Source organism: Dendrobates tinctorius, unplaced genomic scaffold, assembly GCF_039654945.1.
Source record: "Dendrobates tinctorius isolate UK_male_01 unplaced genomic scaffold, ASM3965494v1 ptg000196l, whole genome shotgun sequence".
Classification (NCBI taxonomy): domain Eukaryota; kingdom Metazoa; phylum Chordata; class Amphibia; order Anura; family Dendrobatidae; genus Dendrobates; species Dendrobates tinctorius.
In genome coordinates this window covers 17,653,613-17,669,636 of record NW_027361863.1, presented here as the reverse complement: position 1 = coordinate 17,669,636, position 16,024 = coordinate 17,653,613, and the positions used below count along the sequence as shown (strand labels likewise).

Genomic DNA, 16,024 nt, shown 5'->3' with positions numbered 1-16,024 from the left:
ACAATACAATCCTAGATCATGTCTAATATTTGAATAGAGGGATGCAACATCTATAGTCAGAAACATGTATGAATCTTTCCACACTATATCCTTCATCAAATGAATCAGCTGGGCAGAATCCCTAAGAAAACTTTTCACAGACATCACATGGAAATACATAATATTATCTACATACGCTGCCAATCCTGACGTGAGAGAACCTATGCCAGAAATGATGGGCCTCCCTGGGGGGTGGTTTTGATCCTTATGAATCTTAGGAAGATGATAGAAAAAAGCTCTAGGCGGATTTTTCATAGTCAGAAAATTATATTCATTTTTATTTAAAATCCCCTCCTTTTTTCCAGTTACAATTAATTTATTATATTCAGTTACCGCACTCTTATAAATATCCATTGTGACCACTTTATATGTATTCTCATCATTTAATATTCTATATGCCTCTTTCAAATATTCCTTCCTATCTTGGATTACAACTCCCCCCCCCCCTTATCAGCTGGTCTAATAACCACCTCTGTAGAACTCCTTCATTTTGGGACACACCCGGAATTTAATAGGATTAACACAGCTATTACATCTAGGCTCTTACAAGCTGAACAAGAAATAATTAAGAGAAAGGCACGCAAACTATATAGAGATAGAGATGATTATAAGAAAGCGAATAGTATTGATAAAAACACACTAGATTGTGGGAAGAACAATATAATGAATGTGAATAAGGGAGATGGGAATATACAGAAAAACACCCCTCAAATTCCTATGGTGCCTACACGTACACCCAGAAATGGAAATAAAAATTTTTTTTATAGTGAAAATACTCCAAATTTTACAAAGACTAATTTAAAGATTACACAAAAACCTTCTTTTGAAACTATAGTAAGTGAGGTCCCCAAAAACATTGATGCACAAGTAAAACAGACGGGTTTATGTGAAACAGTGATTACTGAAAATTACACTAATAAGAATGAAAATGAAAATAAAAATGGAAATGAAAATATTAATGATATGATAGCTGAAATAAGCGAACCGCGGATCATTAGTGACAATAGTGACAATGACAAAATGGATGTGACGGATAATTCAAGAAATAATGATTTGGGTGCACTAGTAAAAATAGTTGATATAAATACCACCAATAATACTAATGTTACTGGGGAAGTTATAGACTCACAGATGCAGATTAAGAAAATAATAGAACAAATAGATGCAATAAAGAGAAGTGGGAAAAATCAGGATAAAAAACAGGTGAATAGGAAAGATGGAAATAAAAGCTTGCCACCTCCTATGACTCCTATGAGGATTGAACCCCCGGATATGATTAATTTTTCAGATGATAACATGAAGAGCAATCTCCTGGATAAAATTGATGATCATAGACAAAATATTTATATTCTCCCCCAAGTGGGGTTGGATGATAATTTAATTGTGGGAGCGACAGATATTGCAGTTGCAGAGAAGGAGTCCATTGTATGTGACAACTCACAAGAGTTGAACAAAATGTGTATTATTGATAACTCTAAAAATCAGAGCAGTTTGGTCCCTTTTCTTCCAAAATTTAACAGTAGTGAACAAAAGAAGAAACAATCCTTTCAAGATGATATACCGTCTTTTTTAGTGAAGGGAAAAAACCAGCAGAATGTAATAACGCACTTTTTTTCAAACCAGCCAAGAAAAAGAAAAAGTGTTACAGAGGCTGCAGAGGGGGGCAAACGCAACAAAACAGAATAAAGATACCGACACCAGAAAACAAAATAATAAATAATATTTTTAATTTATCATCTATCATATTAAATACAGCAGAAATTTCTGTGTTGCAAAAAGGATTATCCTTTTGTCCTGTCACGAATTCACAGGAACTGGATCTTTTTATTGATTTGCAAACTTTTATCAGAAAATTAACAGTAAAAAGGCACTTCCTGATACAGGATAGTAAAAAAGTGTCTTTAGATGAGGAAGTTTCATTACAGCATACTGAAAATGGAATATTACACACTACATTGAGGAATAAATCTAATTTTTACCCGATACAGAACCAGGGACACCATTTAAAACATTTTCTGATTTAGTACTGAAGGATTTTGAGAATATAAATCCTGCAGATTATAAAAATGAAAGAAATATGACTAAAGCAGAAAGGGAGGCTGTTAAAAGTCTGAAAGAGAACACAGAGGTGGTTATTAGACCAGCTGATAAGGGGGGGGGAGTTGTAATCCAAGATAGGAAGGAATATTTGAAAGAGGCATATAGAATATTAAATGATGAGAATACATATAAAGTGGTCACAATGGATATTTATAAGAGTGCGGTAACTGAATATAATAAATTAATTGCAACTGGAAAAAAGGAGGGGATTTTAAATAAAAATGAATATAATTTTCTGACTATGAAAATTCCCCCTAGAGCTTTTTTCTATCATCTTCCTAAGATTCATAAGGATCAAAACCACCCCCCAGGGAGGCCCATCATTTCTGGCATAGGTTCTCTCACGTCAGGATTGGCAGCGTATGTAGATAATATTATGTATTTCCATGTGATGTCTGTGAAAAGTTTTCTTAGGGATTCTGCCCAGCTGATTCATTTGATGAAGGATATAGTGTGGAAAGATTCATACATGTTTCTGACTATAGATGTTGCATCCCTCTATTCAAATATTAGACATGATCTAGGATTGTATTGTTTTGGGAGATATGTGAAAGAAGATGCCCGTTTACCATTGAATCAGAAAGCCTTTTTAATGGATAGCATGAAGTTTATACTGCACAATAACTTTTTTGACTTTCAGGGAAAACTATATCACCAACAAGTCGGTACCGCAATGGGTTCGAAAGTAGCGCCAACTTTCGCTAACCTATTTATGGCCATTTTTGAATTCATTTATATAGAAAATTCCATTTTTTCAGAGCATATTATATTTTTTAAACAGTACATAGATGACCTTATGATAGTCTTTGATAATAAATGTAATAACATAGAACAATTTCTGGAGAGCATTCAGAGGAATGATTGGGGTCTCACCTTTTCATGGGTATATAATATGGAGAGTATAGATTATTTGGATCTGACCATTTTCCATTCAGAAGGGAAGATTTTTGCTAAAACTTTTTTTAAGAAGTGTGATGCAAATAGTCTGTTAGATTTTAATAGTGGCCATTATTATAAATGGTTAATCAATGTCCCGAAGAACCAGTATAAAAGGATTAAGAAAAATTGTAGTTTAGAGTCAGATTTTGTATCACAAGCCAAGGAATTGAAAAATAGGTTTATTGAGAAAAACTACCCAAAAAATCTGCTAGAAAAAGCATATAATGAGTGTGCAGGTTTGGAACAGATGGACCTAGTAAATCCTAAGAAAAAAGAAAAAGAGAATGATAGTTTCTCCTTAAACTTTTTAACTAATTTTACTAAACAAAATAAAAAAATTAGGAATATTTTACAGGATCATTGGTCTGTTCTTCTTAATGATCCAGTGTTGGGGAGTATGCTACCAAATAAACCAGGACTAACCTTTAAAAGATCCTCTACTCTTAGAAATATACTGGCCCCCAGTCGCCTGAAAAAAGAAAAAATTAGGGATGAACAGTGCAAAAAACCAGGAGTCTTTAAATGTAATACCGCTCGGTGTCTGTGTTGTGGCATGATTATGCATAATATGACCACATTCAGATCAATTCAGAATAATAAGGTGTTTGATATAAAGTTTTCCCTGAATTGTAAAAGTAGTTTTGTGATATATCTGATAGAATGCGAATGTGGTTTACAGTATGTGGGTAAAACCACACAAGAACTGCATAACCGCATGAATTCGCACAGACACAATATAATTGAAGGTTTTATGTTCCATGGAGTATCAAAACATTGCACTATAAAACATGGGAAGAAACCATGTATTAAAGTGGCCCCAATTGATTATGTTTCAGAAGACACTGTGAACAGGAGTGTCATTCTGATGAGAAAGGAAATTTACTGGATTCACAGGTTGCAGACTCTGCAACCATACGGTTTAAATGAAATATCTGACATCTTTAAATAATTTTGGTGCTCTGCATATTTGTCTGCTAAGGATTAGAGTAGTATTGGCATCTGATAATTGTGTGATGTCCATGCTATAACATTACAGCAAGGGAATGATCATATCGCTAACATATAAAGAGATACAATCGGCGGCATTTTACTATGATTGGAATAGTTGGCTGGTGCCTTGAAAAGGAACTGACAGCTCTGGAGATGTGGAGCCTTTGGCTGAGAGAACAGAAAAGTTTCTTGAGTGCAGAGCATGGGTCTGCTGTGCAGGATCGAATCCGCATAGGAGTACATACATTAATTAATATATGATCATCTGCCTGAAATATAAGGAAAGTTAAAGTATAATATGTTGAATGAAGGGTTAATACTGAAAGGAAAATATAAGTGCAGTTATATAAGAGATTTGTGAATGTTGTTCTGCTAATTGATATGATGTACCAAGAATTTTAGACTTTTATTGAGTATAATCATAATTTTATTATAATGTTTTACATTTTTTCTAGTGTGAAGTTTTACATACGTGTGTTTTTATATAAGTGTGTTTTATAGATGAATTTTAGTGATTTTTGTGATTTTACATTATGTTGATAGTTATGTGTGAATTTTTTTTAAGTGCAATGAGCACCTACCTCACTTCCTGGGGGAGTTAGTATATAAGGAGAATGGAATGTGATGCCAGTGTAACTTTGCTCCTGAGGAAGTGTACAGTGTGTACACGAAACGCGTAGAGTTTATGGAATAAAAAGAAAGTTATAATCACTGCTTGGTCCTTGGATTAACTCCTTGTGAACTTCGGACTGGAACAGCGCGATCCTGAAAGCCGGACTTCTCTCCTTCCTATATATGCATTTATGAAGGAAAGCTGTGTCGGAGGAGTATCAATGCCCGCACTCATGAGTTGGTCTGGCAGGTGGTAGTCCCACAGAGTGAGGCATCAATGGTCTTGGAAGCATACCACAATGGAGCTGAACACTTCGGATGGAAGAAGTTGGAGGCCTTGCTCCCGGAGAGATTCTACTGGGCTGGTATGAGGAAGGCCATTGAAAATTGGTGCCGGGAGTATGGACAATGCAACCTGCGCAGAAAGGACCGCAACAGCCAGCGAGCTCCTTTGCAGCCAATAATAACCAAACAACCACTTGAGTTGGTTGCCCTGGACCATGTGAAGCTGGTCCCAAGCCGTTCAGGCTACATTTATGCTCTTACCATCGTTGACCACTACTCGAGATTCCTGGTAGTTGTGCCTGTCAAGGATCAAACAGCCAGGACAGCAGCCAGAGCATTCCAACAGCACTTTTGTCGACCACACGGATATGCTGAGCGAGTGCTTACAGATCAAGGTCCAGCCTTTGAGGCGGAAGTGTTCCAGGAATTCTGTAACTTGTACAGTTGCAAGAAGATCAGGACAACCCCGTACCATCCACAGACCAATGGCATGTGTGAAAAGAAGAATCAGGTGGTGATCGACCTACTGAAGACCTTGCCTTTGGAGGAGAGGAATCTGTGGCCAGAAAAGTTGCCAGATCTGGTAGACCTCTACAATCACATTCCTGTGAATTCCACCAACTGCACTCCAGCCTACCTAATGAGAGCGAGGCCTGGTAAGCTGCCTATTGATTTGGATATGGGAATCCTTACACCTGAAGTGACATCACCAGATGCTGACTGGGATACGGAGCGGCAGCAGCAATATCGAAGAGTACAAGAGTGTGTAGAAAAGAGTCTAGCTCAGGCAAGACAAAAACAAGAAAAGAACTACAATCAGCATGCACCTGCAGTACCCTTGTCACCAGGAGAACAAGTCCTAAAGAGGAAAAGGAGGATGCATAAATTGGATGACCAATGGGAAGCTGAACCCTACACCATTCTACCCTCAAACTTTGACAATACCAAGGTGTGCCTTATAAGTAAAGATGGAGGAGAAACCTCAGCAGCAATATCGAGGGATCATTTGAAATTATGCTCTGACCAGCTAAAGGAAAGAATGGAAGAACAAAATAACATCCAACCCATAGAAGAAGAAGAAAAGGTCAGCACCATACTTGGAGAATTCCCTGCAAATTGGACTAAAGTAAATGATGCCATAGTGGTGCCAGTGTTGACATTTCCCCAACTGGTAGTACAAAAAGAAGTGACTCATGAGAACTCTGAAAATCAGGAAGTTCAAGCAGTGGAAGCCACACCAGCAGTGGAGCCAGAGAATCCTCGCCCTGCCAGTGGTGAATCTGTCATACCCATGGTGAGTCTAGGAGTTCGTAGAAGGATACTACCCAGTTTTCCCACACCAGAGTTACGTAGATCTACCCGTACTACCCAAGGTATACCACCCATCAGATTTCGCATATAACTAAGTTAAAGTAATGTAAGTGTTAACATGTATATATGTAACTGTTCAAGTTTTGTGCCTACAGATATTCTGTAAGAAATTTCCTTGTTGAGTTTTCCAGTTTTGTTTTGATGAACATTTTGGCCACAGGACTGTGTGTGGTCACTAACTTTGTACATAGTTCACCATTTGCCCAGGAATGGACCATGGACGTTGATGCATGGACTTACCATCACAGGACTATTTTTGGAGCCTTTGGTTTTTGTAATTTTTCATTTTTCTAAATTTTGTACATTTATATTTGTTTATTTGTTTATATGTGCTCCTGTTATTTTTCATCAGTTCAGGAGTACTGAATTGCACCAGGGGGGAATGTGGCACCCTCAGGAGCATGGTCGCCACAGTGGCATTGCCTTCCTCCAGGGAGGGTGATGTCAGGCTTGGAAGCAATGAAGGGTCTCTCTAGCAGTTAACCATGTCATGCAACACGGTTCTCACTCCAGGCCAGCAGAGGGAGCTCTGAACCAATACTAAGGGGAAGAGTTTCTCTCTAGGGGGCCAGGAGGGGAAATTAGTGTGAGGAGGGCAACGAGTGTAGACGTGTGGAGAGAAGCTGGAGGTTGAGCTGAGGATAGAGAGCTCCCTCCCAGTGATAGCGCATGATCTGGAGTCTGGTGTCCACGGTTGTATGGATACTGAAGGTCCTGCAACAGAAACCAGAGGAATAGGAAGCTGTAAATGCTCTATTCCCACCTAAGACTCGGAGGCACAACAGCGACGGGTGAGCCAAGAGAGACAGAGGGCTACAGCTGTCTGCCATACGAGGTAGATCCAAAAGGGAAGAAGAAGGAGGAACTTCAGTGTAACACAGTACTGCATGTACCTCAAGTAAGCGCTAGAGAGGAGACTACACAACCCATCTGACAAAGAGATTCCTAAGTTGCTTCCAGGCTAATCAGCTCCTGTGCCATCTGTAATCTGGACCCTGGACTGCACTTCAAGTAAAGGTAAAGAAACTACATTCCGCTGTTTCCTTGCCTTCTTCCTGCAACTTCTTCAGCACTGCTACATCTCTGTGCCAGCCACTGCACCCTCTTCCTCAACACTTATCCTCTTCATCTACTCTGCCCTGGGACTACAGCCCTGCCTGTGGAGGGCTATAACATCACCGCTGCACCCCACCATCTGTCCCAGAGGATCTGTCTGCAGCGTCGGCTTAACACCTCCCTTGCCGCACACCACAGGTGGCGTCACAAATCATTCATAAACTTTATTTCATCACTCAATCCCCTTTTACATGGGCGCCCAGGGCCACGGACCGGGTCACCGCTGCTGTGACATTCCCCTCTAAGAGACCGGCCCGGTACCGAGTACCCCACAGCCCTGGGAGGGCGACCCATAAGCAAACAGTTCAGGACCAGAGATGCAATGATGCCACTGGCCCGAACTGTCAGTCTTCAGGAGCGCACCGGGGACCAGGAGGCAAGGGAGCGATGTGCTCCTTAAAAAAGTAATAGATTTAACAACGACTTTAAGCACAAGCCCAGCAGGAATAAATATTGTTTTCCTTCTCACCTTTTGTCTGGATGGTGTCAACCAACATGTCAATAACGATAATAGTCCCGGTGCGGCCAATGCCGGCGCTGTGAAAAGAGCAGAGGAGGCCACGGATGATGCACATCTGACCAACATGAGGCAGAGGAGGCCACAAATGAAGCACGTCTGGCCACCATGAGGCAGAGGAGGCCACAAATGATGCACATCTGACCAACATGAGGCAGAGAAGGCCACAAATAATGCACGTCGGGCCACCATGAGGCAGAGGAGGCCACAAATGATGCACATCTGACCAACATGAGGCAGAGGAAGCCACAAATGAGGTACGTCAGGCCACAAATGATGCACGTCTGGCCACCATGAGGCAGAAGAGGCTACATATGAGGCACATCTGGCCACGAATGAGGCACATCTGGCCACCATGAGGCAGAGGAGGCCACGAATGATGCATGTCTGGCTACCATGAGGCAGAGGAGACTACACATGAGGCACGTCTCGCCACCATGAGGCAGAGGAGGCCACAAATGAGGCATGTCTGGCCACCATGAGGCAGAGGAGGCAACATATGGGGCACATCTGGTCACCAATGATGCACATCTGGCCACCATAAGGCAGAGGAGGCCACAAATGATGCACGTCTGGCCACCATGAGGCAGAGGAGGCAACATATGGGGCACATCTGGTCACCAATGATGCACATCTGGCCACCATAAGGCAGAAGAGGCTACATATGAGGCACGTCTGGCCACAATGAGGCAGAGGAGGCTACGAATGAGACATGTCTGGCCACCATGAGGCAGAGGAGGCATCTACAGTATATACAGCTATTGTTGAGGGCTTGACTTGCTGGTCTGACATAGATTATATTTCCTACTCCAGTCACATCCAGAGCTGCATTCAGAATTATGCTGCCTGTCAGACGCTCATCACAGCATGGTCTGTACAGAACTAGGAACAGGAGACGGCAGGAGGCCGCGTTCAGATCCAGAAGTCAGAGAGTTAAATAAGCGTCAGCATTGTGATTTGTACGCAGCTCTGGGTGTGACTGGAGCGCGGCCGATGCTTGTGACATTACCTGCAATGTACAATGATGGGTCCGGCGTTAGGAATGCTTTCTTGCCTGCGATTGACCTCCCCTAGAAAGCTCAGGACGCCGCCGGGGTCAGCGGGCACGCCGTGGTCCGGCCAGCTCAGGTACTGGTAGTGGTAGATTTCCCGGCTCTTGCCACCCTGAGAACACAAGCACATAGTATGAGACCCTGCCACGGCGGGAGGCACAATCTACAGCCAGACGGTGATGTAGGCGAAGACATTACTGCTGAGCGTTTGATATTATTCTGATAATTGATATACAGCAAAATTCCGATAATCCGGCGCAGATCAGGAATCCTACACAGGAGAGGAGCCCTGTAACCCTTTATTCCCTGGTCGACTAATACAGAAAATCTGTGCGACACCGGAGATGTAAGCGCCGGATTACTGAGATATTACGGCACCTGTGTTCTGATAATCTGGAGACCGCTTTCATCATTGGACTTTTCTAATCTATAAAGTAAAGATCAGATTAACTTCTAGATTTCACTTTTATTTCATCGTCCTTTGATGATTGTTTCCTTCGTTATTTCATTACATCGTTTTTTTTTTTTTGTCATTTTGGAAAATTAAAAATAGTTTGCAAAATTCTACACGGGGATCACAGAGAACTCGCCTGGTGCTCCGCTTCATACTTACATAGGACACTCGTAGAGAGCGGATCTTGTACTCGATGGCTTCATGCTCCGAATGAAATTCAACCAAAAATTTTCCAAACTCCTTGCTCCCAGACTCCGGCCAGTAGAGGACACATTTAGTCTAGAATTAAATGGAATGAGAATTGAGTCTAGAAAGGAGGAGACATAAGAAAACAAACATAAAAGCAAAAAAGAAGAGTCAAATCTAGCAGAAAGTTAGATTATAAAACTCCTGCTGCAGCCACTAGGGGGAGCTCACTGCACACACTGACGTCAGTAATAACACAGTGAGTGGTGAGCTCCCCCTAGTGGTGGCAGAATGTCATTTAAAGAAGATCTGGAGCTCAGACCAAGCAAATATAGGCTGAAAATATAAAAGAAATTTTATAAAAAAAATTGAAGAGACAACAAGAAGCCTCACCCGCCCCTTCTCTATTTCTTTGGTGGTCATCACTATGACCCGGCTATTCTCCTGCCAAACCATCTGCCAGAAGTCTCCCGTGGTGGACGCTAAACACCCCTGACAAGCAATGAAGCGTTTGGAGGGTTCATCTTCACCAATTAGTTGGTTCTAAGAAAGAAAGAAAAAAATAAATAACAAAAAAAGAAATTTTAAAATCTGAAAATTGTCACTTTTTTATTGTTTTCTGGATAGATGGAGAAACATTTGGAAGAAATGATCAAGGACACCTGGAATAGAAAAAAGGCTGTGACCCCACCATCAAAATGATCCGAGATCAACTCGGAAGAAAATGTAAAAACTTTTATGTTCTTTCTTCTTTTAAGCATCTCCTGAAGAGTCAGTGACCTCCCATCCGCCCTCCTCTCCGTGGGACTCACCGTCACGTAATTGGCATTGATGTAATCGGAGCCTGGAACGTTCGGGTCTCCGTTATGTAGGACGACTCTCGTGTGGTCAACTAGAAAGAAATAAGGTAAAATTAAAAATTATTTAATGGTGTCAACTTAAAGGGGTTGTCTTATTATTTTTTTTTTTCAGGAGCACACCACTTTTCTGCCACGTGCTTACTGGGGGATCAGTGCACCCCAAAGGACTGACGGTTGGGATCAATGGCAAGCAGAGACAAAATCAGAGGCCACAGGGGCACTAAAGCCGGCAGGATACAGCCACACATCCAGCGTCAGAGCAGCGTGTGCAAGCACTGGAGCAAAGAGCTTGTAAGTGCTGCGCTCCTTATGTAGACCAGCCACGACTGATAGGCTGACACTAAGAGAAGAAGGCTCTTAAAGCGGCTGGCACTTACGGTATAAGTTACTTAGAGAGGAAGGCACTTGAGGTGGCTGGCACTCAGAGTGGCTGGCACATAGGCTGGAACATTGGCCCTTGAGGTGACTGACACTCGGAGCGGCTCTCACTCGGAGCGACTGGCACTCGGAGCGGCTGGCATTTGGAGTGGCTGGCACTTAAAGAGGCTGGAACTTAGGGCGTCTGGCACTCGGAGCAGCTGGCACTTACGGTGGAAGTCACTTAGAGAGGAAGGCTCTTGGGGTGGCTGGCGCATAGGCTGGAACGTAGGGCAATTGGCATTTGGGGCGACTGACACTCGGAGCGGCTCTCACTCGGAGCAACTGGCACTTAGCGAGGCTGACATTTGGGGCGGCTGGCACTTAGAGAGGCTGGAACTTGGGGCGGCTGGAACTTAGAGAGGCTGGCACTTAGGGTGGCTGGCACTTAGAGAGGCTGGAACTTAGGGTGTCTGGCACTCGGAGCGGTTGGTACTTAGAGAGGCTGGCACTTAGAGAGGCTGGAACTTAGGGTGTCTGGCACTCGGAGCGGTTGGCACTTAGAGAGGCTGGCTCTTGGGGCGGCTGGCACATAGAGAGACTGGAACTTGGGGCGGCTGGCACTTAGAGTGGCTGGCACTTAGGGTGGCTGGCATTTAGAGAGGCTGGAACTTAGGGCGGCTGGAACTTAGGGTGTCTGGCACTCGGAGAGGCTGGCACTTAGAGAGGCTGGTACTTGGGGCGGCTGGCACATGGAGAGGCTGGCACTTGGGGCGGCTGGCACTTAGAGAGGCTGGCACTTAGGGTGGCTGGCATTTAGAGAGGCTGGAACTTAGGGCGGCTGGAACTTAGGGTGTCTGGCACTCGGAGAGGCTGGCACTTAGAGAGGCTGGCACTTGGGGCGGCTGGCACATGGAGAGGCTGGAACTTGGGGCGGCTGGCACATAGAGAGGCTGGAACTTAGGGCGACTGGCTCTTGGAGCGGCAGGAACTTAGAGAGGCTTGAACTTAGGGCGGCTGGCTCTTGGAGCGGCTGGCACTTAGAGGCTGGAACTTATGGCGGCTGGCTCTCGGAGCGGCTGGCTCTTACAGCAGCTCCCTTGCTTGCAATCGTCGGGAGATTTGCATCTGAGCAAACAAGTTGAAGTAGGCACCGTTGTAATTACTACTAGATCATAGTGACCAAGTCTCCCGGAATAGAAAAATGGTGGCTCTCCTTGAAGACTCGGGCAGAAAATCTTCCCAGAAAGCAGTGTGATGTCATAAAGTGGCGCTCCAACAACAACATCCACATTCAAGGGTGGATAAAAGAACGCAACGTGAAGAAAGGGTGAAAAAATAAAATAAAACCCTCCATGGATGGTCATACACACCAGGATATGGGGGCGCATGGCCCGAACATGGCCACAAATGAGGTGGAAACAAACTCATGGCTGAGATTCAGGAAAACTCACACGGAAGGATATTTTTGTATCGGTTTTTGCTTTTGTTTTCCGGCCTCTGACCCTCCGTCCTCTCGTACAATAAGTTGGATTCCTGTTTCTGAAGAACCTGTAGAGAAGAAAGACATAAGATAAATGAAGAAGCCCTCAGTAATGTCCACACCAAGCACCAACATCTACCACCGTGATGCCTCGTGGTGAAGCTCGGATGGCTGCAGTGTCTAACGGATAAATCTAAGATCTAGAAGAACATTCTTGGCCAACGCCAGAAGGAAACGAGGTCAGATGCTTTAGATTTTCCCTCCCTAGTCGTCAGCCATTTCTGACTGACGATTCCTTCCCTGCCTGGTGACTCCTCGGCTCCTTGCCCCTGGGGCCGGAGACTTTTTGCACCCCAGCCTGGCCTAAAACGCCCTATAAGACTCCATAGGATCAGCTCGTCTGCTTTAGATAAAGGCAAGAAAGAAAAATGTAAGAACACGAGCGATCGAGGGCGGTCAAAAATTACGTCTTCCGTAGAATAAATGAAAAAATTCAAAAAAGTGGGACTGTCCTACTAAGAAGGCAAAAAGGCAGCGTAAAAGAGGAATAAAAAAAAGAAGATAATTCGGACCAGACCCCTTAATATGTTACTACCCCAAACCAGGCTCCAAATTATACCCAGAACCCCCAAAATATCCAGGCTCAAATAAACTGAGACCCCAGAACAATCCCCAAAATAAATTCAAAATGAATTAAGAACCCTCCCCCCCCCAAAAAAAAAAAAAAATTAAGAACATGAATCCAAAAACAATCCCAAGGATAGTAAAACAATACCCCAGAATACATCCAGACCAGACCCCAAAATATTTCAACCCCCCCCAGACCAAAAGAAAAATTAAATTAACAATAGACAAATAAAATAGGACACGTGATAATGTCAGATCCTAAAGTAAAATCAGACCCCAAAGTTTTTTCAGACCCAAAAATTAATCCTGACCAGACCCCAAATTAAACTCACACAGCAGACCGGGCCTCAAGACTGATTTCTACCCAGAGCACAACCTAAAATTAATCCAGATCCCCAGAACCAAAAGTCCATTTGGAACTCGAGACCACACCCATATATTTCCTTACTCCCATCATTCCCGAAAAGGGTCCTCACCAGGACCCAAGTACTGAGGTGTCTGGGGGGCAAGGGGAACCCGACTCGGGTGGGTGAAAGAGGACCCAACTTGGGTTGTTAGGAGGACACGACTCGGGGCGGGAGGAGGATCCGACTCGGGAAGGGGGGGATGAGGACTACAACCATAGATTGTGGAGGACCCAACTCGAGAGGTGAGAAGGAAACGACTTGGGGCGAAGGAGGATCCGAATCGGGGGTGAGGAGGAACCGACGGGGAAAAGGAAGATCCGACTCAGGTGGGAAGGAGGATCAGAAACGGGGGTGAGGAAGATCTGACTTGGGGATGAGGATGAGGAGGACTGACTGTAATAATTGGGGCAGTATAGTCTAATCTAATGGGAGCTGTGCAGGGGGCTGCAGAACCCCTTTATTTGGAGGTCTAGTGTGACTAAGCCTAGAGGAGGAGGTTTGACCCTAATATTCCTAAACTGAGACATCCCCCTAAAATAAATAAACACCGCAGAGCAAAGTCTTATTACATAATCGTGTGGTGAACCACGGAGGACTTACATCAAACTCTTCCCAGAATCCGGCCTTCGATGTTTCCTCTTTTTCAGACTTTTTGTCAAGTTCCTTCATGCGACTCTCAATGTCGGCTGCGTTGACTCTGGTGGAGTGGTACGGCTGTGGGGGAAATGGACGGAGAAGGAAGATAATGTAGAACCCCGAGGAGAGAGGAAACAAGACCCAAGTTTATCACACAGCCCCCATATATAACGCTGAGACCGTCCTGACACAAGAAGTATAATACCCAGTGTATTCCATAGTATAGAGGAGGAAATATAATACCGCAGATCTCCACTCACCACATCATCAACTTCTGTCCTCACCTTTTTCAAGTAAACGTAGGCTCCGGAAACTTCTTCTATATGACGCTTCTTATACGCTTCAATTAAATCCGTGAGGGAATCAAACCTTATATCCCCCAAAGTATAATTTTCCCCCTACAGAGACACAGAATAACATCCAGAGTAACACATAGGGGGCAGTATTATACTAGTTATATTCTTGTACATAGGGGGCAGTATTATAGTAGTTATATTCTTGTACATAGGAGCAGTATTATACTAGTTATATTCTTGTACATAGGGGGCAGTATTATAGTAGTTATATTCTTGTACATAGGGGGCAGTATTATAGTAGTTATATTCTTGTATATAGGAGCAGTATTATAGTAGTTATATTCTTGTACATAGGAGCAGTATTATAGTAGTTATATTCTTGTACATAGGGGGCAGTATTATAGTAGTTATATTCTTGTATATAGGAGCAGTATTATAGTAGTTATATTCTTGTACATAGGGGGCAGTATTATAGTAGTTATATTCTTGTACATAGGAGCAGTATTATAGTAGTTATATTCTTGTACATAGGGGGCAGTATTATAGTAGTTATATTCTTGTATATAGGAGCAGTATTATAGTAGTTATATTCTTGTACATAGGAGCAGTATTATAGTAGTTATATTCTTGTACATAGGGGGCAGTATTATAGTAGTTATATTCTTGTATATAGGAGCAGTATTATAGTAGTTATATTCTTGTACATAGGGGGCAGTATTATAGTAGTTATATTCCTGTACATAGGGGCAGTATTATAGTAGTTATATTCTTGTACATAGGGGCAGTATTATAGTAGTTATATTCTTGTATATAGGGGCAGTATTATAGTAGTTATATTCTTGTACATAGGGGGCAGTATTATAGTAGTTATATTCTTGTACATAGGAGCAGTATTATACTAGTTATATTCTTGTACATAGGGGGCAATATTATAGTAGTTATATTCTTGTACATAGGGGGCAGTATTATAGTAGTTATATTCTTGTATATAGGAGCAGTATTATAGTAGTTATATTCTTGTACATAGGGGCAGTATTATAGTAGTTATATTCTTGTACATAGGGGCAGTATTATAATAGTTATATTCTTGTACATAGGGGGCAGTATTATAGTAGTTATATTCTTGTATATAGGAGCAGTATTATAGTAGTTATATTCTTGTACATAGGGGCAGTATTATAGTAGTTATATTCTTGTATATAGGAGCAATATTATAATAGTTATATTCTTGTACATAGGAGCAGTATTATAATAGTTATATTCTTGTACATAGGGGCAGTATTATAGTAGTTATATTCTTGTACATAGGGGCAGTATTATAGTAGTTATATTCTTGTACATAGGGGCAGTATTATAGTAGTTATATTCTTGTACATAGGGGCAGTATTATAGTAGTTATATTCTTGTACATAGGAGCAGTATTATAGTAGTTATATTCTTGTACATAGGGGCAGTATTATAGTAGTTATATTCTTGTACATAGGAGCAGTATTATAGTAATTATATTCTTGTACATAGGAGCAGTATTATAGTAGTTATATTCTTGTACATAGGAGCAGTATTAAAATAGTTATATTCTTGTACATAGGGGCAGTATTATAATAGTTATATTCTTGTACATAGGAGCAGTATTATAGTAGTTATATTTTTGTACATAGGAGCAGTATTATAGTAGTTATATTCTTGTACATAGGGGC

The 16,024-nt window shown here is 42.3% G+C and overlaps 1 protein-coding gene across 1 annotated transcript in view; it reads right to left on the bottom strand.

Moving 5' to 3' along the window:
* Positions 1-16,024, bottom strand: part of PTPN6 (protein tyrosine phosphatase non-receptor type 6) — a 77,363-nt gene that overhangs the window by 11,112 nt on the left and 50,227 nt on the right. The window contains exons 5-12 of the mRNA XM_073552980.1: positions 14,316-14,429; positions 13,996-14,109; positions 12,333-12,429; positions 10,474-10,553; positions 10,055-10,204; positions 9,635-9,754; positions 8,979-9,133; positions 7,922-7,989 (exon numbers count right to left, since the gene is read on the bottom strand). Of these exons, the coding sequence (XP_073409081.1) occupies positions 7,922-7,989; positions 8,979-9,133; positions 9,635-9,754; positions 10,055-10,204; positions 10,474-10,553; positions 12,333-12,429; positions 13,996-14,109; positions 14,316-14,429 (898 nt within the window). The remainder of the gene's footprint in view (positions 1-7,921; positions 7,990-8,978; positions 9,134-9,634; positions 9,755-10,054; positions 10,205-10,473; positions 10,554-12,332; positions 12,430-13,995; positions 14,110-14,315; positions 14,430-16,024) is intronic.